Source organism: Carcharodon carcharias, chromosome 6 (genome assembly GCF_017639515.1).
Source record: "Carcharodon carcharias isolate sCarCar2 chromosome 6, sCarCar2.pri, whole genome shotgun sequence".
Lineage (NCBI taxonomy): Eukaryota > Metazoa > Chordata > Chondrichthyes > Lamniformes > Lamnidae > Carcharodon > Carcharodon carcharias.
The window spans coordinates 118,715,416-118,737,994 of record NC_054472.1 but is presented as its reverse complement, the minus strand read 5'-3'; the positions used below and the strand labels follow the sequence as shown (position 1 = coordinate 118,737,994).

The window sequence follows — 22,579 nt, the reverse complement described above, 5'->3', positions numbered from 1 at the left end:
TACTCTGAGGAGCTCCTGCAGTGATGTCCTGGAACTGAGATGATTGACCTCCAACGGCCGCAATCATCTTCCTTTGTTCCAGGTATGACTCCATTCAATGGAGAGTTTTCCTCCGATTCCCATTGACTCCAGTTTTGCTAGGGCTCCTTGATGCCACACTTGGTCAAATGTTGCCTTGATGTCAAGGGCAGTCACTCACCTCACCTCGGGAGTTCAGCTTTTTTTTCCATGTTTCAGCCAAGGCTGTAATGAGGTTAGGAGCTGAGTGACCTTGGTGGAACCCAAACGGAGCATTAGTGAGCAGGTTATTGCTAAGCCAGTGCCACCTGATAGCACTGTTGATGACCCCTTCCACCACTTAAGAGTAGACTGGGGTAACTGGCTGGATTGGATTTGTCCTGGGCTTACCTGGGCAATTTTCCACGTTGGCGGTAGATGCCAGTATTGTAGCGGTACTTAAACAGCTTGGTTAGGGGTGTGGCAAGTTCTGGAGCACAAGTTTTTAGTACTATTGCTGGACTATTGTCAGGGCCCACAGCCTTTGCAGTATTCAGTTCCTTCAGCCATTTCCTGACACCACGTGGAGTGAATCAAATTGGCTGAAGACAGGCATCTATGATGCTGGGGACCTTGGGAGGAGGCTGAGATGGATTGTCCACTTGGCACTTCTGGCTGAAGATTCTGGAAAATGCTTCAGCTTTGTCTTTTGCACTGATCTGCTGGGCTCTCCTATCATTGAAGATGAGGATATTTGTGGAGCCTCCTCCAGTGAATTGTTTAATTGTCCTCCACCATTTATGACTGGATGTGCTAGGACTGCGGAGCTTAGATCTGATCCGTTTGTTGTGGAATCGCTTAGCTCTATCTATCATTTGCAGCTTATGCTGTTTGACCTGCAAGTAGTCCTGTGTTGTAACTTCACCAGGTTGAAGAACACAACAAAGAAAAGTACAGCACAGGAACAGGCCCTTCAGCCCTCCAAGCCTGCGCCGATCATATTGCCCGTCAACTAAAACATTTTGCATTTCCGGGGTCCGTATCCCTCTATTCCCATCCTATTCATGTATTTGTCAAGCTGCCTGTTAAACACTACTATTATACCTGCTTTCACCATCTCCTCTGGCAGTGAATTCCAGATACTCACTACCCTCTGCATAAAAAACTTGTCCCGCACATTTCCTCTATAGTTTTCTCCTCTCATCTTAAATCTACGTCCCCTTGTAATTGACTCTTCCACCCTGGGAAAAAGCTTCTATCTACTCTGTCCATGCTACTCATAATTTTGTAAACTTCTATCAAGTCGCCCTTCAATCTCTGTCGCTCTAGTGAGAACAATCCGAGTTTCTCCAACCTCTCCTCATAGCTAATAACCTCCAGACCAGGCAGCATCCTGGTAAACCTCCTCTGCACCCTCTATCACTCGAGTGACACTAGCAAACCTTGCAGCCAGGGTATTAGTGCCCCTCCAGTTTAGATGCAACCTGTCCTCCTTGTACAGGTCCTACCTGCCCCGGAAGAAATCCCAATGATCCAGATATCGGAAACCCTCCCTCCTGTATCATCTGTTCAGTCACCTGTTTAGCTGCACTATCTTCCTATTTCTAGCCTCACTGGCACGTGGCACAGGGAAGTAATCCTGAGATTATAACCCTAGAGGTCCTGTTTTTTAACTTTCTGGTGAACTCCTGCTCCAGGACCTCGTCAATCTTCCTGCCTATGTCGTTAGTACCAATGTGTACCACAACCTCTGGCTGTTCTCCCTCCCCCTTCAGAACGACAGTTCCATTTTTAGACAAGCCTGGTGCTGTTCCTGCCATGCCTTCCTGCACTCTTCATTGAGTGTTGGTCTCTTTATTTGGTAATGGTTGATTGAGGGATATGCTGGGCCATGAGATTGCAGATTGTGGTGGAGTACAATTCTGGTGCTGCTGATGGCCCACAGTGCCTCATGGATGCCCAGTCTTGAGTTGCTAGATGTGTTTGAGATCTATATCATTTAGCACGGTGGTAGTTCCATACAACATGGTGGAGGATATTCTCAGTGTGAAGATGGCACTTCGCCTCCGCAAGAATTGTGTGGTGGTCACTTCTACTGATACTGTCATGGACAGATGCATCTGCGGCAGGCAGGTTAGTGAGGATGAGGTCAAGTATGTTTTTGCTTTTTATTGGTTCCCTCACCACCTGCCGTAGACACAGTCTAGCAGCTTTAACCTTTAGGATTCCGGTCAGCTTGGTCTATAATGATTCTACCGAGCCATTCTTGGTGATGGACATTCAAGTCCCCCACCAGAGTACATTTTGCACCCTTGCCACTCTTAGTGCTTCCTCCAAGTAATGTTGAACATGGAGGAGTACTGATTCATCAGCTGAGGGTGATCGGTACATGGTAATCAGCGGGAGTTTTCCTTGCCTATGTTTGACCTGATGCCATGACACTTCATGGGGCCTGGAGTTGATGTTGAGGACTCCAAGAACAACTCCCTCCCAACTGTATACCACTGTGCCGCCACCCCTGGTGTGTCTGTCCTGCCGGTGGGACAAGACTTCCCAGGGAATGGTGATGTGTGGGACATTGCCTGTAAGATATGGTTCCATGACTAGTCTGAGGCAACTCTCCCAATTTTGGCACTAGCCCCCAGATGTTAGTAAGGAGGACTTAGCAGGGTTGACAGGGCTGAGTTTTCCATTGTTTCTGGTGCCTAGGTCGATGCCAGGTGATCTGTCCAATTTCATTCCTCATTGACTTGTTCTTAGCGGTTTGTTACAACTGAGAGGCTTGCTAGGCCACTTCAGAGTGCATTTAAGAGACAACCACATTGTTGTGGGCCTGGAGTCACATGTAGACCAGATCGGGTAAAGATGGCAGATTTCCTTCCCTAAAGGACACTAGTGAACCAGATGGGTTTTTAGGTCAACCAACAATGTTTCATGGTCATCATCAGACTTTTTAAATTCCAGATTTTTTTTGCTGAATTCAAATTTCACCATCTGGCTGTAGTGGGATTTGAAACTGGGTCTCCAGAGTATTATTCTGGGTCTCTGGATTATTTGCCCAGTGACAATACGTCACTGACAGTACGCCTCTGCTGAATATTTGGAACTTCTTTTACTCCAGCAACAGCCAAGAACATGGACTATGCAACTCAGTTATGTCAGATCCTGGCCACATAGTCACTGAAGATAGGCTTTGAAGCTACCCTTCGTAATTTTCTCTTGAAGCACAAAATTGAGGTTTAGCATGACATTACTGAATAGTGTGTGTCTTGTTCCACATGGATGGGTTCCAAAGGATCACCATACTCCTGATTGTTGTCTGTGCATAGTGCTGTGATCGCAGGCACACAATTGCACTGGATTGTCAATTCAATGCCTTTGGTTTTTCTGGATCATGAGCAGTAGGAGCCATAGTTTTGACAAGATATAATAACTAGATGTTTTATGATCCAATGCAAGTTTACAGAATAGAAGATACTCTCTTGGGCCATCACATTTGTGTTTTAATCTTTTCTGTCTGACCAAAACAAAATCATTTGAGTTGTGACTAGTGATGACTGATGTAAATTTTTCTGAATTCAACGACTATGTTTAATCTTTTTTTAATATCCTGTGTGGGAACATAGGGATTTCTACACAGGACTTTCACTTTAAAATGCTTATTTTGTTGCTTTTCTAAACCTCCAGGTGCATTGACAACAAATGGCATCAGTGCAGACACTAGTACTGAGATTGGAAGAGCGAAGAACTGTCTGAGTCCTGAGGATATTATTGACAAATATAAGGAAGCAATTACTTACTTTGGGAAGGTAATCTTGAAATAGTGCACTGTAGGTTCCAGTTTTTGTGACTTGTTTCCTACTGGAACTTGTGTATATTCTAATTGTTAGAAATTGTTAGAAAGAAATGAGGGTGAAGCATGAGAGGCATTTGGACACTACTGAAAAATAATTGACTTCGTATCAACCATCCTTTACATACCGTAGAAATTTTGCAAAGCTTGCTTTTGTTACGGACAGGAGAGAGACAGTCCTCTTATCACCTGTCCGTAAGCAAAGTTTTGAATTACTTTTTAAAAGATTAGGTGGTAGTGTGTTTTCCCAACCCCTTGATTTTTGTAATCCAATTTTTACACAGCAGACTCGAGCCAGGATTGGCTCAGGATATTTAGGGTGGAATTTTCTGCTCCCATTGGTGGCAGGCACGTTTGGCAGTGTCAGTGGACGATATGGCGTGAAGGCCAAAAATTGGTTTTACGCTGCTGTGAAACCAGTTTGCGATCGTCCACTCCCATCAATGGTGGGCCACATTCCTGCTTCTACACGTCAGGAGCCTTATTTCCAATACTACTTCACCTCATTATAAGCCTTGCTTGCCGGCATTTCAAAGAATAAAGAAAAAATGAGAGAAAGGTATTAATGTGGGAAATGATAAACAGACCATGACAGGAAGGGACAGAGTGCAGGGAGTACAAATCTAAGAGTAAATCAGCAGATGAGGCTGGAGGTTATTAAAATAATAAAAGGACAGAAGTATAGGCTCTGTATCTGAATGCACGAAGCATTCGAAACAAAACAGATGAATTGATAGCTCAAGTAGAAATAATTAAGTATGAGCCGATGGCCATTAAATTTGGTTCTGAATATTGAAGGGTGCGTGACCTTGAGGAAGAATAGGAAGTGAGGGAATGGTGGAGGTGTGGCTCTGTTAATTAATGATGATATTAGCACATTGGAGAGGGATGACCTAAGTTCAGGAAACCAGGATGTAGAAATGGTTGGGTAGTGATGAGAAATAATAAAGGCAAGAAGCCACTTCTGGGCATGGTATACAAGTCCCCCCACAGTAACAACAAGGTAGGACAGGGTATAAAGGAAGAAATAATGTGAGCTTGTCAGAAAGATATGACGATAATCAAGGGGTATTTTAATCTGCATGTGGACTGGAAAAATCAGTTGGGCAAAAGTAGCCAGGGTGAGAAATTCATAGAATGTTTTTAAGAGAGTTTCTTAGAACAGCACATTCTGGAGCCAACCAAAGGGCAGGCTATACGAGACCTGGTATTGTGCAATGAGATAGTGAAGGCACCCCTAGGTAGCAGCGATCATAATATGCTTAAATCTTACATTCCACTTGAGGGAGAGAAGAGTGGGTCCAAGCCTAGTATTTGAAACTTAAATAAGGGCAATTATGAGGGCATAAAAGCACAGCTAGCTAAAGTAAACTGACAAATGAGGTTAAGGGATAGCTCAATCGAGATGCAGTGGCAGATGGAATGTATCTATTCTGTGTATTCTAATGAGAGAGAAAAATTCCAAGGGGAAGACCCACCATCTATGATTAACTTAAAATTAAAGGTAGTATCAAACTTAAAGGAAAAGCATATAATTGCGCAAAGATAAGTGGCAGGTCAGCAGATTGGACAGAATATAAAAAACAGCCAAGAATGACCAAAAGATTGATAAGGAAGGAAAAATGAGAGTACAGGAGAAAGCTAGCTAGGAATATAAAGACAGACAATAAGAATTTCAATAGATATTTAAAAAGGAAAAGAGTTAACCAAGTGAGCATTGATCCTATAGAAAGTGAGTCTAAATTAATAATGCAAAATAAGGAGAGGGCAGATGAATTGATTAAGTATTTTGCATCAGTCTTCAGTTTTAAGGATACAAGTAACATCCCAGAAATAGCTGTAGATCAGGAAATGGGAGGGAGGAACTCTGGGTTTGTGGGAGGGAGGTGGTGGGGGGTGGGGTAGAAATTACAAGCACCAGGGAAGTGGTGCGGAGCAAATGTTGGAGCTGTGGGCTGACAAGTACCCCGGCCCTGATGAACTTCATCTTGAAAGAAATGGCTAGTGAGATAGTTGATGTGTTAATTTTAATTTTGTGAAATTCCCTAGATCTGGGGAAGATTCCATTCGATTGTAAAATAGCACATGTAACTCCTTTATTCAAAAATGAAGCGAGTCAGAAAGCAGGAAACTACAGGCTAGTTTGCTTAACATCTGTCATAGGGAAAATGTTGGAAGCTATTATTAAAGACGTTATAGCAGGATAAGTGGGGAAAAATTGAGGGCAGTCAAGCAGAGTCGACATTGTCTAAGGGAAATCATGTTCAACCAACTTATTGGAGTGATTTGAACAATATGTATAACGTGGAATTGGTGAGTGTACTGTATTTATATTTCCAGAAGGTATTTGGTAAGGTGCCACATCAAAGGTTATTGTGAGCAATAAAAGTTCATGGTGTGGTGGGTAACATATTGGCATGGATGGAAGATTGGCTAGCTAACAGGAAACAGAGGGCAGGCATATATTGGTCAATTTCTGGTTGGCAAGATGTTACGAGTGGTGTGTCACAGGGATCAGTGCTGGGGCCTCAAATTTTTACAATTTATACAAATGACTTGGATGAAGGGACTGAAGGTATGGCTGCTAAATTTGCTGATACCAAAAAGCTAGGTAGGATGGTAAGATGTGAAGAGAACACAAGGAGGCTACAAAGGGATATCGATAGGCTAAGTGAATGGGCAAAGACCTGGCAAATGGAGTTTAATGTGGGCAAATGTGAAATTGTCCATTTTGGCAGGAAAAATAAAAAAACATATCTTAATGGTGAGAAATTGTAGAGCTTTGTGGTGCAGAGGGATTGAGGGGTACTAATGCATGAATCGCAGAAGTAAATCTGCAGCTCATAAAATTTCAGTATTAAAATCAATAAATGAAATTGATAAGGTATGCAGGCACAGCATGTAATTAGGAAAGCTAATAGAATGTTATTGTTTTTTGCGAGGGGAATTGAATACAAAAGTAGGGAGGTTGTACAGGGCTTTGGTGAGAACACATCTGGAGTACTGTCGAGCATTGGCCTCCTTATTTAAGGAAGGATGTAAATTCATTGGAAGCAGTTCAAGAAATGTTTACCCAATTAAAAGCTGGATTGAGCAGGTTGTCTCAGGAGAAAAAGCTAGACAGGCTTGTATCTGTTGGGAGTTTAGAAGAGTAAAAGGTGACTTGAGTGAAACTTATAGGATAATGAGGGGTCTTGACAGGGTGGATATGCAGATGATGTTTCCTCTTGTGGGAGAATTTAGGACGAGGGGCCACTGTTTTAAAAATAAGGGATCTCCCATTGAGGACGGAGATGAGAATTTTTATCTCTGAAGGGTTCAGAGCCTTTGGATCTCATCCTCAAAAGGAGGTGGAAGCAGAGTCTTTGAATATTTTTAGGGCAGAATAAGATAGATTTTTGATTAATAAGGGGATGAAAGGTTTTTGGGGGGTAGGCTGGAATATGGAGTTGAGATTGCAATCATATCAGCCACTATCTTAATGAATGGTGGAGAAGGCTTGAAGGGCTGAGTGGCCTATTCCTCATCCCAATTCGTATGTATGTTTGTGTGTAGCTCGTCCCCCAATCCTCACACCTTACCAATTTCATTTATTGATTTTAATACTGAAATTTTATGAGCTGCAGATTTACTTCTACATGAAAATAATTGTATGATAGATGGTATAGATCGTGCTCCATTTATTACCAACTATGCTGTTAGATGTGGTGAGTTTAAATTGTTGGTTTAGTCAATGATTGAATTTGGCCATCTCTCTCATAGATTTATGAATGCATGAGCTGCATCTTGAACATAATACAGTTGTGCTGAGCCTATTTTAACTAGAGGCACACAACAGCTGGTTGGACAGAGAATACCCATTGCCATTTGTTGTTTCTGCTATGAGGATTGAATCTCGCTCGTGCAGCCTGTGATCTGGGGGTGTCAGTGGTACTCTGAAGTAGTTCACCAACTAAAAAAAGCAAGGAATCCCCAGCATCAGCCCAGCAGAGAACCTGGTGAGGGAGAGACCAGCTCCATGGAACTGGTTCAAAATTTTTTATGTGGACCCAGGAGGAGCTGTGCTGCTCTTTGAGAACTCACACGAATAGAACAAAAAAAAGCACTGTGGCAATTTATTTGAGCAGCATCCAGTTTCCTCTTTAAGGATTTGCATATTTCAGTGACCTCCTGCCTGAAACAGGCAGCATTGTGGTGGCTGCCCATCTTGGGATGTTAACCAAGATGGCAAAGGCTGGAGCACCAAATTAAGCGGGCGACATAAAATCATAGAATCATGAGGGAGCCAACACTGAATCGACAAGCTAAATGTCCTCTTGACCTTCTCGTTAAGGAGAACAACCCTAATTATCCAATCTGCCTTGGTAATTGAAGCCCCTCAACCCCGGAACCACTGTTGTAAATCTTTTTTGCACTTTCTCTGAAGCCTTCAAGTCCTTCCTAAAGTGCAGAGCCCAGAATTGGGCACAATATTCCAGTTGTGCCCAAACCAGTTTTTTTTTTAAATGAAAGTTCATTGTGATCCCCTTGCTTTTGTATCCTTTGCCTTGATTTTATAAAATCAAGGATCCCATATGCCTTTTTAATCACTTTCTCGATCTGCCCTGTCAAGTTCAATGATTTGTATGCATATACTCTGAGGTTCTTCTGTTCTTGCACCCCATTAGAATTGTACCCTTTAGCTTAGACTGCCTTGTTCTTTCAACCAAAATGTAGCACTTTGCATTTAGAACCATAGAAAAGTTACAGCACAGAAGGAAGCCATTCAGCCCATGTTGTTCATGTCAGCCTGAGGACACCCAGGTGCCCTTTCTAATCCCACCTTCCTGCACCCGGCCCATAGCCCTGCAGCTTACAGCGCTTAAGTTATAGATCCAGGTACTTTTTAAGAGTTCAGAATTTCTGCCTCTACCACCAACTTGCGCAGTGAATTCACGACACCCACTACCCTCTGTGTTAAAAAGTTCTTCCTATACTTTCTACCACTTATCTTGAATCTATGTGCCCTGGTTCTAGAATTCTCCACCAAGGGAAACAATCTTATCCTGTCCACTCTTATCTATTCCCCTCATAATTTTGTACACCTCAATCAAGTCACCTCTCAGCTGCCTTTGTTCTAAGGAAAATAACCCCAACCTATCCAATCTCTCCTCTTGGCTACAATTTTCTAACCCTGGCAACATTCTTGTAAACCTCCTCTGCACTCCCTCCAGAGCTATTACGTCCTTCCTGTAATGTGGTGACCAGAACTACACACAATACTCCAGCTGTGGCCTCACCAGTGTTTTGTACAATTCCAACATTATATCCTTACTTTTATATTCTATACCTCTGCCAGTGCAGGAGAGCATTCCATATGCCTTCTTTACAACCTTGTCTACTTGAACTGCTGCCTTCAGGGACCTGTGTACTTGTATGCCAGGATCTCTCACTTCATCTGCCCCTCTTAGTATATTTTAATTTCTTGTGTAATCCCTGTAACTGTTTGACCTCCCTAAATGTGTGACCTCACACTTCTCTATGTTAAAATCCATCTGCCACTTTACCACCTGCTCCACCAACCCATCTATATCATTTTGGAGATCATGGCTATCGTCTGCACTATCCACGACTCGGCCAATCTTTGTGTCATCTGCAAATTTCCCAATCGTTTCCCCCAAGTTCACACCCAAATCGTTAATATATACCACAAACAGCAAGGGTCCCAACACTGAGCCCTGTGGAACCCCACTTGAGACAACTTTGCATTCGCAAGGGCATCCATCGACCATTACCCTTTGTTTCCTGTTACAAAGCCAACTTTTGCCACATTACCCTAAATCCCATGGGCTTTTACTTTCCTGACCAATCTGCCATGTGGGACCTTGTCAAATGTCTTGCTAAAATCCATATACACAACATCTACTGCACTGCCTTCATCAACCCTTCTTGCCACTTCCTCAAAGAATTCAATCAAATTTGTGAGGCAAGACCTTTCTTTAACAAATCCATGCTGACCACCCCTGACTAGTCCATGCCTTTCCACATGATAGTTAATCCTACCTCTCATGATTGATTCTACTAATTTGCTCACCACCGATGTAAGACTAACTGGGCTATAATTGTTTGGCATTTCCTTTGATCCCTTTTTAAACAATGGAGCTATGTTTGCATTTCTCCAGTCCTCCGGTACCTCCCCTGTATCTAGTGAAGATTGGAAAATCATCCTCAGAGCATCTGCTATCTCCTCCCTGACTTCTTTCAGCAGCCTTGGAAACAATCCATCTGGCCCTGGTGACTTATCAACTTTCAAGGATTTCAGCCCTTCGAGTACTTCCTTTCTCTTTAGGACTATCCCATCCAATATCTCGCACTGTTCCTCCTGGACTACTATATCTTCATCTTCCCTTTCCTTTGTAAACATGGAGACAAAATATTCATTCTAAACCCTTCCCACAGCCTCTGCATCTACACACAAGTTTCCATCTTCATCTCTGATAGGTCCCAATTTTTCCTTAACTAACCTTTTAGCATTAATGCATTGGTAAAACATCTTTGGGTTATCTTTAACTTTACTTGCTAATCTTTTTTCATGCTCTCTCTTTGATTTCCTTATTTCCTTTTTTACTTTGTCCCTGCACTTCTTATATTCGTCTAGGCTATTTGCAGTGCTTATTAGTTCTTTGTGCCTATCGTATGCTTTCTTTTTCTTGGTATTAAATTTAATTTGCCATGTGTGTCCACTCATTCCATCAGGCTATGTTCTCCTAATATCAATGTCCTCTTCACAATTCACAATACTTCAAAACAGTGGTCCCAGGACTAATCTCTGGGGAACCCTACTGTCTATCTTCCCTGCAGTCTGAGAAATGACTGCTGACCTTGTCACTCAGCTGTCTTCATATCATTGCTGTCACTTTCCCTTTTATTCCATGGGCTTTAACTTTGTTGACAGACCTGTTATCTGGCACTTTATCAAACACCTTTTGGAAGTTCATGCACAGCACACCACAACACACCCTCATCAGCCCTCTATTTTAACTGATCAAAAAAACTCAAATTAAGATAGTTAAATACAGTTTGCCTTTAACAAATCTGTGTTGGCTTTCTTTAATTAATCCACATCTGTCCAAGTGACTTAATGTTGTCCCAGGTTATCGTTTCTAAAAGTTTTCCCACCATCAAGGTTAAACTGAGCAGCCTGTAGTTGCTGGGGTTATCCTCACACTCCTGTGTTTTTTTAAAAAAAGTCTATAATATTTGCAATTCTCCAGTCCTCTAGTACCACCCCTGTATATAAGGAGGATTAGAAGAATGTGGAATTTTCACCCTTGCTTTCCTCAGCATTCTTGAATGTATCATCAGATCCTAGTGATCTTAACAAATTGAAGTACAGGCAGTCTTTCTAATACCTTCTCTTTATCAAGTTTTAGCCCATCCAACATCTGAATTACCCCCTCCTTTGCTATGATTTTGACTGTATCATCTTTGGTACCTCAGTGATGCCCTTTTGCCTGCATGTATAGATCCCCTTTTTGGTCCCTAATTGACCTCGCCCCACTCCTTTGCTATTGATTTGCCTGAATAAAATGTTTGAATTATGATTATTGCCAGCCTTTTCATATTCTCTCATTCCTTTTTTATTTTCTCTCAGTTTTCCATATTCAGCTTGGTTCTCACTTAACCTGATATCCGTCATGGATATCTCCTTTCTCCTTTTCATCTAACTCTATCTTTTCTGTCATCCAGGGAACAGTGGCTTTGATTGCCTTACCATTCCCTCTGGTAGTAATGTACCTCAACTATACACAAACCATTTCCCCTTTTAAAGGCTTCTCATCGTTCTGTTATCGCTTTGCTTGCCAGTTTTTGATTCCAGTTCACCTAGGCCAGATCCGTTCTCATCCCACTGAAGTTGGTCTTTCCTCAATTAATTATATTTTACTCTGGATTGTTCCTCATCCTTTTCCATAACTAACCTAGACCATCTGGCACTATAACTTCTGTTCCCTAAATGTTTCCTGACTAGCACTTGATCCATCTGACCCACTTAATTCCCCTGAACCAGATCCAGCAATGCCCCCTTCCTCACTGGGTGGGAAAAATAATAATCATATTTCTGACCACACTTCAGAAACTCCTCCCTCTCTCTGCCTTGTACATTATTGCCACACCAGTTTATATTTGGGTAATTAAAGCCCCTATTATTACTACTTGATTGTTCAAACACTTCTGTAATTTCCCAGCAAATTTGCTCCTCTATCTTTCCCACTAGTTGGTGGCATATGAAATATACTTGGTGCAATGGCACCTCCATTGTTTCTTAACTCCATCCAAATATATTCTGTCCTTGCTCTCTCCAGGACATCCTCCCTCTCTCCAATACTAATCTTAATTCTGGCACCTCTGTTCTTTTCTTTGCTTCCCTACCTTTCCTGAACACTGCTGTATCTAGGGATGTTTAGTATCCAATGAATGATTTGTTGCCACTTTTGGATCATTTATCACCCATTTACGCTTCGTATAGGTAGTTAAAATTGACGATGTGTGGATGCACTCGCAATGCCTCAATTATTTGGATGCAAATTGATAAATTTAATTTGAAGCTTTGTTCTGATGCCTTTACGGAAGTAAATTTGCCACTGTTTTAAATTGGCAATTGCTTGTCAGTACTGTTCAGGTCTGTTAGAATGAATATTTAAATTAAAAACTTAACTAAAAGTAGATCACCACCTATGGTAACTTAAAAGCTGAGGATTGTAAGTCTTTTCTAGTCTAGAGATGTTTTAAGCTACTACAGGAAACTACTTTCCTGCACTCCAGCTGGCAGAATTATCTGGTCGAGGTCATGGGACTATTACCAATGTATCCTTTTTAATTGACCCAGCAGGCAGTTGTGCCGAGTAGAGTAAACAAGTTGGCTGTTGCTCTTCACCTGTCGAGGTATAGAGTGTTAAACTTTTTTGTCCACCCAAATTTGCAAAGGCACCTTCTCACTCAACAGCTTTATGGAACTGTCTGCCTCCTTTGAGCTTAATGCTGGTTTGAGCAACAAATTCATTCAGATATACCTCGGAACAGCAAATTAGCTATTGCATTGTAGGACTTCAGATGTTCTGTCTGACAGAATAAAAACTGTACAGACCTGAGACTGTGCCTACACTTTGTTGCAACCTTGCACTAAAATGTTATTGAAAATAGCCCATAAATCTAAATACAAAATAATTACATAGTGACCAAATATATCTCAATTGGATGTGCTATCCACAGCATGGGACTGATCATTACCAAACATCATACTAGTTTGAAGACTAGTAACATGCAGAGTAATCTGCTGACTGCAAAACTTCACAATTGAAATCATCATCTTTTGATGTAATATTTGGAAATATTCAAATCAGTCAACTGAAATTGTACACCAAATTTTGGTGCTAGGGGCCGTGGAGGGTGTAATATTTTACAAATGATCTGTCAGTTCAAATTTAGAAAGCACAGATATTTTAAAATGTTTATGAAAAAGCATGCAATTTTTAAAATTTGCTGCTTGTCACATTCTCACAAAATACAATGTAAAATTATTTACTTTTTTTTACAGTACAAAAATGCTGGTGTGATTGAGCTAGAAGCTTGTATAAAGGCAGTTAGGGTGCTTGCTATTCAGAAGAGAAGCATGGAAGCCTCAGAGTTCCTTCAGAATGCTGTGTACATCAATCTTGGCCAGGTAAAGTTTTCTTTCCTTCTGCATTATGTTTTTGTTTTATGAAAATCCCTCTTGATTAGCTAGTAATCAAGTTTATTTTAAGAAAGTCAGGCGAGATAATTTTGACTAACAGGGAGCCAGTAGCATAGTGGTAATGTTACTGGACTAGTAATTCAGAGGCCTGGATTAATACTACTAGGTTTACAGAAACCCATCTGGTTCACCAATGTTTTTCAGGGATCCAGCCTACGTATGACTCCAAACGGACAGCAGTGTGGGTTGATACTTAACTGCCCTCTGAGTGGCTTGCTAAGCTATTTCAATGTATCAAACTACTACAGAAAAGCTGAATAAGATGAAACTGGATAGATCACCTGGCATTGACCGAGGCGCCGGAAATGACAAGGCACGCACTTCCTGTTTGACCCTGCAAAGCCCTCCTCATGAGCTTGTGCAAAAACTGGTAGAGTTGTCCCACAGACGAGTCAAGCAACAGCCTGACATAGTCACACTCAGCAGATCATATTTTACAGTCAATGTCCCAGACTCCTTCATCACCATTCCTGGCTATATTCTGTCCCACCGATGGAACAGAATTACAGAATCTCACAATGCAGAAGAGGCCCTTCGGCACATTGAGTCTGCACCAACACGTGAGAAACACCTGACCGACCTACCTATTCCCATTTACCAGCACTTGGCCCCTAGCCTTGAATGTTATGATGTGCCAAGTGCTCATCCAGGTACTTTTTAAAGGATTGAGGCAACCTGCCTCCACCACCCTCCCAGGCAGTGCATTCCAGACCGTCACCACCCTCTGGGTAAAAATAGTTTTTCCTCACATCCCACCCATAAACCTCCTGCCCCTCACCTTGAACTTATGTCCCTTCGAGACTGACCCTTCAACTAAGGGGAACAGCTGCTCCCTATCCATCCTGTCCATGCCCCTCATAATCTTGTACACCGCAATCAGGTCGCCCCTCAGTCTTCTCTGCTCTGACAAAAACAACCCAAGTCTATCCAACCTCTCTTCATAACTTAAACGTTTCTTCCCAGGCAACATCCTGGTGAATCTCCTCTGCACCCCCTCCAGTCCAATCACATCCTTCCTAGAATGTGGCGACCAGAACTGCACACAATACTCCAGCTGTGGCCTCACCAAGGTTCTATACAACTCCCAACATGACCTCCCTACTTTTGTAACCTATGCCTCGATTGATAAAAGCAAGTGTCCCAATGCCTTTGCCAAGGCTATGGGCCAAGTGCTGGTAAATGGGATTAGGTAGGTCAGGCGTTTCTCATTTCAGTGCAGATTCGATGTACCGAAGGGCCTCTTCTGCACTCTGAGATTCTGTGAGAAGGCCAGTGATAGGTGGAGGCAAAAGAGAGATTGCAAAAGATTTCATAAACAAAAGGTCAAAGGTTTGTTAATAATGGTGGTACTACCTAAAGGAAATGTAAATGGTGACATTAAGAGTGGAAAGCAGAATGTGATAATGGCCGGAGCAGGTTAAGCACTCTGGAAAGTGACAGATGGCCCTGGTGTGGTGGTGTGGGCGGGGGGGGGGTGGTGGGGTTGGGGGGGTTTGGTGTTGGGGCGGGGGGGTGGTTTGGTGTGGGGGGGGTGGGGAGAGAGATCAAAAAGGCTAAAAGCTGGGGATAAAATAATGAATAAAAATGGAAATGAATTTAAAAAATAATAATGAAAGTTAGTGGGGAAAATAAATGATTAAAAATTTAAAAATGAATATTGATAAAAGGGGGGGATCAACAGGGGTGGGGATGGGGGAGAGAGTTCATGATCTGAAGTTGTTGAACTTGATGTGAAGTCCAGAAGGCCTGTAAAGTGCCTCATCGGAAGATGAGATGCTGTTCCTCCAGTTTGCGTTGAGCTTCACTGGAACATTGCAGCAGGCCAAGGATGGACATATGGGCATGAGAGCAGGGTGGTGTGTTGAAATGGCAAGCGACAAGAAGGTCTGGATCATGTTTGTGGACAGACCGAAGGTGTTCTGCAAAGCGGACACCCAGTCTGCGTTTGGTGTCTCCAATGTAGAGGAGACCGCATTAGGAGCAGTGAATGCAGTAGACTAAATTGAGGGAAGTGCAAGTGAAATGCTGCTTACTTGAAAGGAGTGTTTGGGCCCTTGGATGGAGAGGAGGGGGGACATAAGGGTGCATGTGTTGCACCTTCTGCGATTGCATTGGAAGGTGCCATGGGATGGGGTTGAGGTGTTGGGGGTGATGGAGGAGTGGACCAGAGTATCCTGGATGGAACAGCCCTGCGGAATGCTGACGGGGATGAAGGGAAGATGTGTTTGGTGGTGGCATCATGCTAGATTTGACGGAAATGACGGAGGATGACCCTTTGAATGCGGAGGCTGGTGGGGTGAAAAGTGAGGACAAGGGGTCTCTATCATGGCTTCGGGAGAGAGGGAAAGGTGGGAGGGCAGAGGCGCGGGAGATGGGTCAGACACGGCTGAGGGCCCTGTCAACCCCAGTGGTAGGGAAACCTTGATTAAGGAAGAAGGATGACATGCTAGAAGTGCTGTTTTGGAAAGTGGCATCATCGGAACAGCTGTGATGGAGGCGAAGGAACTGAGAGAACGGGATGGAGTCCTTACTGGAAGCAAGGTGTGAGGAGCTGTAGTGGAGGTAGTTGTGGGAGTTGGTGGGCCTTGCACCAGAAATGGAGACAGAGAGGTCAAGGAAGAGAAGGGAAGCATCGGAGATGGACCATGTGAAGGTGATTGAGGGGTGGAAATTGTTAGCAAAATTGATAAATTTTTCCAGGCCCTGGCGAGAGCATGAAGCAGCACCGAAACAGTCATCGATGTACTGAAAAAATAGAGTTGTGGAAGGGGGCCTGAGTTGGACTGTAACAAGGAATGTTCCACGTACCCCATGAAGAAACGGGCATAACTGGGACCCATGCAGATACCCATAACTGCACCTTTTTATTTGGAGGAAGAGAACTGGGATGTTGATTTATATGGTCAAATTAATTGACTTCAGATTTGCAGAAGCCTTGTGAACTTTCCAGAGAGCTTTGGTCCTGCCATGCTTATATTAATGTGCATGAAGAACATTGTATTTTCTTTGTTAGAATGGCACAGTTTACTGGATAATATAATGTTTAAAGTTATGAGAGGACAAGATTGATAGAAGTAGACTGTGTCAGTTGAAGGATTGGGTTTGGAGGACCATTGATGCAATATTGAATGCAAGGGATTTAGAACAGAGAATCAAAACAGATTTGCCACCTGTCTCAATCTCTCTCTTTAGAAATATTTTATAATTACTATACCACTGGGTGTTATGCTCTCAAAACCTAGTTATCTATTTGTATGCTCTTACTGAATAATATATTTTGCACGTGTTTGGTATTTTCTATCTCATATGATAATTATGAGATAATATTGTATCTTTTTGTAGCTTTCTGAAGAGGAGAAAATTCAGCGATACAGTGTCCTTTCTGAGTTGTATGAACTGATAGGTTTTCATCGTAAAGCTGCCTTCTTCAAACGTGTCGCTGCAATGCAATGTGTGACACCATCAATTGCTGACCCTGGGTGGAGAGCTTGCTATAAGCTGTTGTTAGAAACGCTACTTGGATATAATTTGTCATTGGATCCCCAAGATTTCAGCAAAGGTAAAATTTGTTTTTCAATCTTAGCAAAATTTTAACGTAAGTGCATCCTATCTTTTCAAACTGATAAGGTCATAAGAAATAGGAGCAGAGGTAGGTAGGCCATTTGGCTCATTGAGCCTCCTCTGCCATTCAATAAGATCATGGCTGATCTGATTGTGGCTTTAACTCCACTTTTTCCTGTCTGTCCCCCATAATCCTTGACTCCCTTGCTGATCAAAAATATGTGAATATATTCAAGGCTGAGTTTCAGCTGCTCTCTGGGACAGACAATTCCAAAAATTAGCAACCCTCTGAGAGAAGAAATTCCTCTTCATGTCTGCTTTAAGTGGGACACCACTTATTTTTAAACTGTGCCTCCCCCGCGCCCCCCCACAACCGCGTGCGAGGATTCATCCTCTCAGCATCTACCCTGTCAAGCCCCTTCAGAATCTTGTATGTTTCAATAAGATCACCTTTCCTCCTTCTAAACTCCAATGATTATTGGCTCAATCTTTCCTCATAAGACAACCCCTCCATCCCAGGAATCAACTCATGAACCTTCTCTGAACTGCTTCCAATGTAATTATATCCCCCCTTAAGTAAGGAAACCAAAACTGTCCACAGTAGTCCAAGTGTGTTCTCATTAATGTCCTGTACGTTTGCAGCAAGACTTCTCTGTTTTTATACTCCATCCTCCCTGCAATAAAAGCCAACATAGCTTTTGTCTTCTTCATTACTTGCTGTACCTTCATGCTAACTATATGTGATTCAGGTACAAGGACACCCAGATCCCCCTCTACTGCAGCATTCTGCAGTCTCTCTCTATTTAAATAATATTCTGCTTTACTGGCAAAGTGGATAACCTTGCATTTTCCTGCATTATGCTCCATCTGCCAGATATTTGCCTGTACACTTAACCTGTCTAGATGCCTTTGCAAACTCTTTGTATCCTCCTCACAATTTGATTTCCTACCCATCTATGTACCATCAGCAAATTTGGCAACAATACAGTTGGTCCCTTCATCCGAGTCACTAATATAGATCATAAATAGTTGAGGCCCCAGCACTGACCTCTGTGGTACTCCACTAGTTGAAGTTTGTCAACCTGAAAATGACCCATTTGTTCTGATTTGATTCCTGTTAGTTAGCCAATCCTCTATTTGTGCTAATTTATCACCCCTAACACAATGACCTGTTATCTTTTGCAGTCACCCTTGTGGCATCTTATTGAATGCCTTTTGAAAATCCAAATGCAATTCATCTACTTGTTCCCTTTATCCACCCTGCTTTTTAGATCTTCAAAGAACTCTGAATAAATTTGTCAAGCCAGGATAATTGGAGAATGCGGATGCCAATCCCACGATCTCTCTCATGTAAAGCCTTTGAGTTAATTCCCTTGGCTTACCTCTCTTAGGAGATCCTGACATGCACAGAGCTGAGTTTGTTCCATTCAGTGTTTGTACAATTTGCAAACACAATGCGTAGGCAAGGCTAACTGTCTTGTAAATGAAGTGTGTTCTTGAAAACCTACAAAAAAACATCAACTAGTCTACCAGTAACCTTTCAAAAATGCACTTGGGTGCATTGATGGTATATTGTTAGCTATTTTCTGAACATTACAAAAAATTTAGCTTAATTATGAACATGCATCACACAAACAATACAATACCAGTATTGTATTAATAGTGGAAAAGTATTAGTACATGGATTCATGCTTCAAAAATATTTTGTAATCAAACTTTTTAAATCAGGTACTATAAATGATAACCTCTCTGGTGCTTTATTGGACCTCCTGGATAAATTGAAGATGCTGCACCAGTAGCAATGTAAAAATAATCAATGACTGAGTGTTAAAAACACAAGAGAAATAGGATATCTTTTCCATTAATAACTTTTTCTCAAGCTACTGGGAATATTAATGTCTGAAAAAATCTATTTTTAATATATATTAATAGAACAGACCCTGTAACAGTACATTAAAGAACACCCGTAATTTTCTTAAAATATCTAAGGAATCTGTAATTAGTAGTTGTTTGGTAGTACGGAACTTGAGTATCGCTGAAAAAATACATTTTGTCAAGGCTTTTCATCTTGCACTCCTCAGGACAATTGCAAGAATACGAATGTCCAGGAAGCAGCAACTTTATACTTTGCTTCTCATACAGTATAAAGTTATTGCTTCCCAATGTATTCTTGCGATTGTCCTGATGAGTGCAAGATGAAAAGCTTTGACAAAATGTCTTTTTTCAGTGATACTCAAGTTCTGTTATTGTTAAGAATTATGAAATCCAATTGAGCAGGCTGTAACTATTGGTGTTTTAGATTGGAGAATGCAGTCTACACATGGAAATTTGTAAATATTTGGGCACTGAAGTTATAAATTTTCCCTCAGCTGTATTATGGATCTTGGCAGAAGTTAAATTGTGTATGCAACAGGCTGCAAATCAAAAGACTTGCTTGTTTGAAACATTTCTGAGAATTCATTGCTGCGGTAAAATAACTGAACATTTAATGGATTTCAGAAAATTGTGAATATTTCAGTAGTAAGTACACCAAGCAGAGGTGTTATCATTCATGGTACCTGCTGATCAGCATATCCTATTGTTAAATCGGTTTCTTCTCAACCTTGTCTGATTATCAATGGAGTTGGTCACTTTTTATACTTTTCCGCCCACACTTGTGTTGTCTACTTTATGTGACACTTCCTTCCATTGTTTAATTTCTACCCATCATGATGACCACATCTACTGCCATGGCTGCTTCTCCTGTTCCTGCTTCGGGCTGGCTTAACTTTCTTCATCTTGATCTTGGACAGCTTATGATATATTTAACTCTGTCTATAGCCACCTGGAACTACTGCACTATATGTCTTTAAAAAAAACATCATTCTATGCCCTGCATCTATTGGTCTTTCTAAAGATATCCTATATCTGGTTAGGACAAGGTTGCATCTTATTGATGGTAACATGTTCTGTTTAAGCCATCCTTCTACAATGTAATTAGCCTTGATTTCCTTGCCATTCCCTAGCATTCAGTTTAATTACTGACTTAGCTTTGTGTACCTTTATGTTGGAAAATATAATTCAGCCAACTTACAACACAAAACCAAAATTCAATCTGCCTCTTTTTGGGCCTCATTTACTTGTGCCTGCTGCCTTTCATGACTGGTGTATGTGCACATCAAAGTTCCTCTGCACCTCTACTCGATTTTAAAATATAACATTTAACATTGATTTCCTTACCCCAGTCATAGTCCCATTGTATATCTCAATAATGGTCGTCTTTGTGCGGTTATTCTGATTATTAATTCTTAATTAATATTGCAGGAGCCCACAAAGGCTGGCCAGCAGTACAAATGCGTTTACTACATGAGCTTGTTTACGCTTCAAGACGAATGGGAAATCCTGCTCTTGCAGTTCGTCATCTGTCTTTCCTGCTTCAAACCATGCTCGATTTCCTCTCCGATCAAGGTAGAATACAGTAATGCGTTACATCCTTACTTTATGTCTAGGTTAGTCTTGAGCTGGTGTTTTGGGTGAAGCATTGCAGTGTGGAGCGTTTGACAAAAAAGGTCATCTAGTTTTGGCTTATTTGACTATTGCTTAAATCCAGCCACAATACCCAAGGAGTTTTGAAGTCAGCTGCAGCCAGAATCTTGTACCAAGCTTAGCTAGATACATATGCTTTTAATTTTGTTTGGTTATCTCCAAAGCTTGAGTGAGGGGGTCAGCTGTTTTTGACCAGATGACCTGGTGGCCAATTATTTTTGAGTGGGGTTGATACTACTTCAACTCTACAAAATCTTGTTAACTGTCTTCAGGATATTGAAAGAGCTGTAACTGTTTGTTTGAACCTTGGAAATGGTTTGTAGTTCTCAAAAGAATAATCCAAGCCAGCATGAACTCCTGCAATGATTAAAAAAATGTAGCTTTACTTTCCAGTCTTATATCGTTTTCCTTAGAATAAGTTAGGTAGAAGGCATTTGTATTGTAAAAGTATGTATTATAATCAGGTAGTTAGCTTATTTTTCTTTGGTAAAATAGATTTAAACTACTGCTTACCTCTAATACCTGTAAGTTAAAAAGGAAACTGGTTAAAAAGAGGTGAGGAAAATGTATGCACAACACAGTTCATCTGTAATGTACTGTAATTTTGACAAGAGATCTCCACCCAGAACATTAATTCATTTGTATTCTCAGCAGATACTGCCTGGTCTTTTAAGTGTTTGTAACATTTTTTTTTTTTCTGTTCAACTATTTCCGGTAAATGTAGGGTTTTCCCCTTATGGTTGTGATTGGATGTGAATAGAAAAGATCATTGATATGGAGAAGGAACGGGTGGGAAAGAAAAGCGAGGGGGTATTAGAACCAATGGAGAAGGAGTTGCAAGACAAATGAATTTGAGAAAAAGCTAGATATCCAGGAATGTAGTTCAGTTTGGGAAACCATATCATTTCAGAAGTTACAGTGAAGAAATAGAAAGAAGACCAACAGCTTAAACAGTATTAAATCATGGTTTCATTAGTTCATAAATTTTTGGATATAAATTTTTAAAATTCTTTTTAATGTGGGTGTCATTGACTAGGCCAACGTTTATTGCCCATCTCTAATTGACCTTGAGAAGGTGTTGGTACATAGCCTTCTTGAACTGTTGCAGCCCCTGTGTGGTTGGAGCACCGACAGTGCTGCTGGGGAGAGAGTTCAGGATTTTGACCCAGTGACAGTGAAGAAACGGCGATATAGTTCCAAGCTAGGATGGTGTATAACTTGGTGGCGGCACTTTCAGCTGGTGGCATTCCCATGCACATACAGCCCTTGCCCTTTTAAGTGGTAGAGGTCACGGGTTCGGATGGTGCTGTTGAAGGAGTCTTGGTGAGTTGCTGCAGTGCACCATGTAGATGGTACACACTGCAGCCACTGTGTCAGTGATGGAGGGAGAGTGTGTTGACAGTAGTGGATGGGGTGCCATCAAGCGTACTGGATTCTTTCAAGCTCCTTCAGTACTGTTGGAGCTGCATTCTTCCAGACAAGTGGAGAATATTCCATCACACTCCTGACTTGTGCCTTTTTAGATGGTGGACAGGCTTCGGGGAGTCAGGAGGTGAGTTACTCTCCACAGGGTTCCAAGCCTCTGACCGGCTCTTGTAGCCACAATATTTATGTGGCTGGTCCAGTTCAGTTTCTGGTCGATGCTAACCCCTAGGATGTCGACATTGGATGTTGATGGTGCTTCAGCCTTGTCTTTTGCACTGATTTGCTGTGCTCATTTTGGATGGGGATTTTTGTGGAGCCTCCTTCTCCAGTTAGTAATTTAAATATCCATCACCATTCATGATTGAATGTGGCAGGACTACAAAGCTTAGATCTGATTTCTTGGTTATGGAATTGCTTAGCTCTGTCTATCGCATGCTGCTTCCACT

General features: G+C 41.7%; 1 protein-coding gene across 4 annotated transcripts in view; it reads left to right on the top strand.

Moving 5' to 3' along the window:
• The window catches only part of trappc9 (trafficking protein particle complex subunit 9), a 956,085-nt gene that overhangs the window by 62,199 nt on the left and 871,307 nt on the right, over nt 1–22,579 (top strand). For all 4 annotated transcript variants that reach the window (XM_041189162.1, XM_041189161.1, XM_041189164.1 and 1 more), the window contains 4 exons: nt 3,685–3,806; nt 13,425–13,550; nt 16,965–17,181; nt 20,487–20,630. In XM_041189162.1, the coding sequence (XP_041045096.1) occupies nt 3,685–3,806; nt 13,425–13,550; nt 16,965–17,181; nt 20,487–20,630 (609 nt within the window). The remainder of the gene's footprint in view (nt 1–3,684; nt 3,807–13,424; nt 13,551–16,964; nt 17,182–20,486; nt 20,631–22,579) is intronic.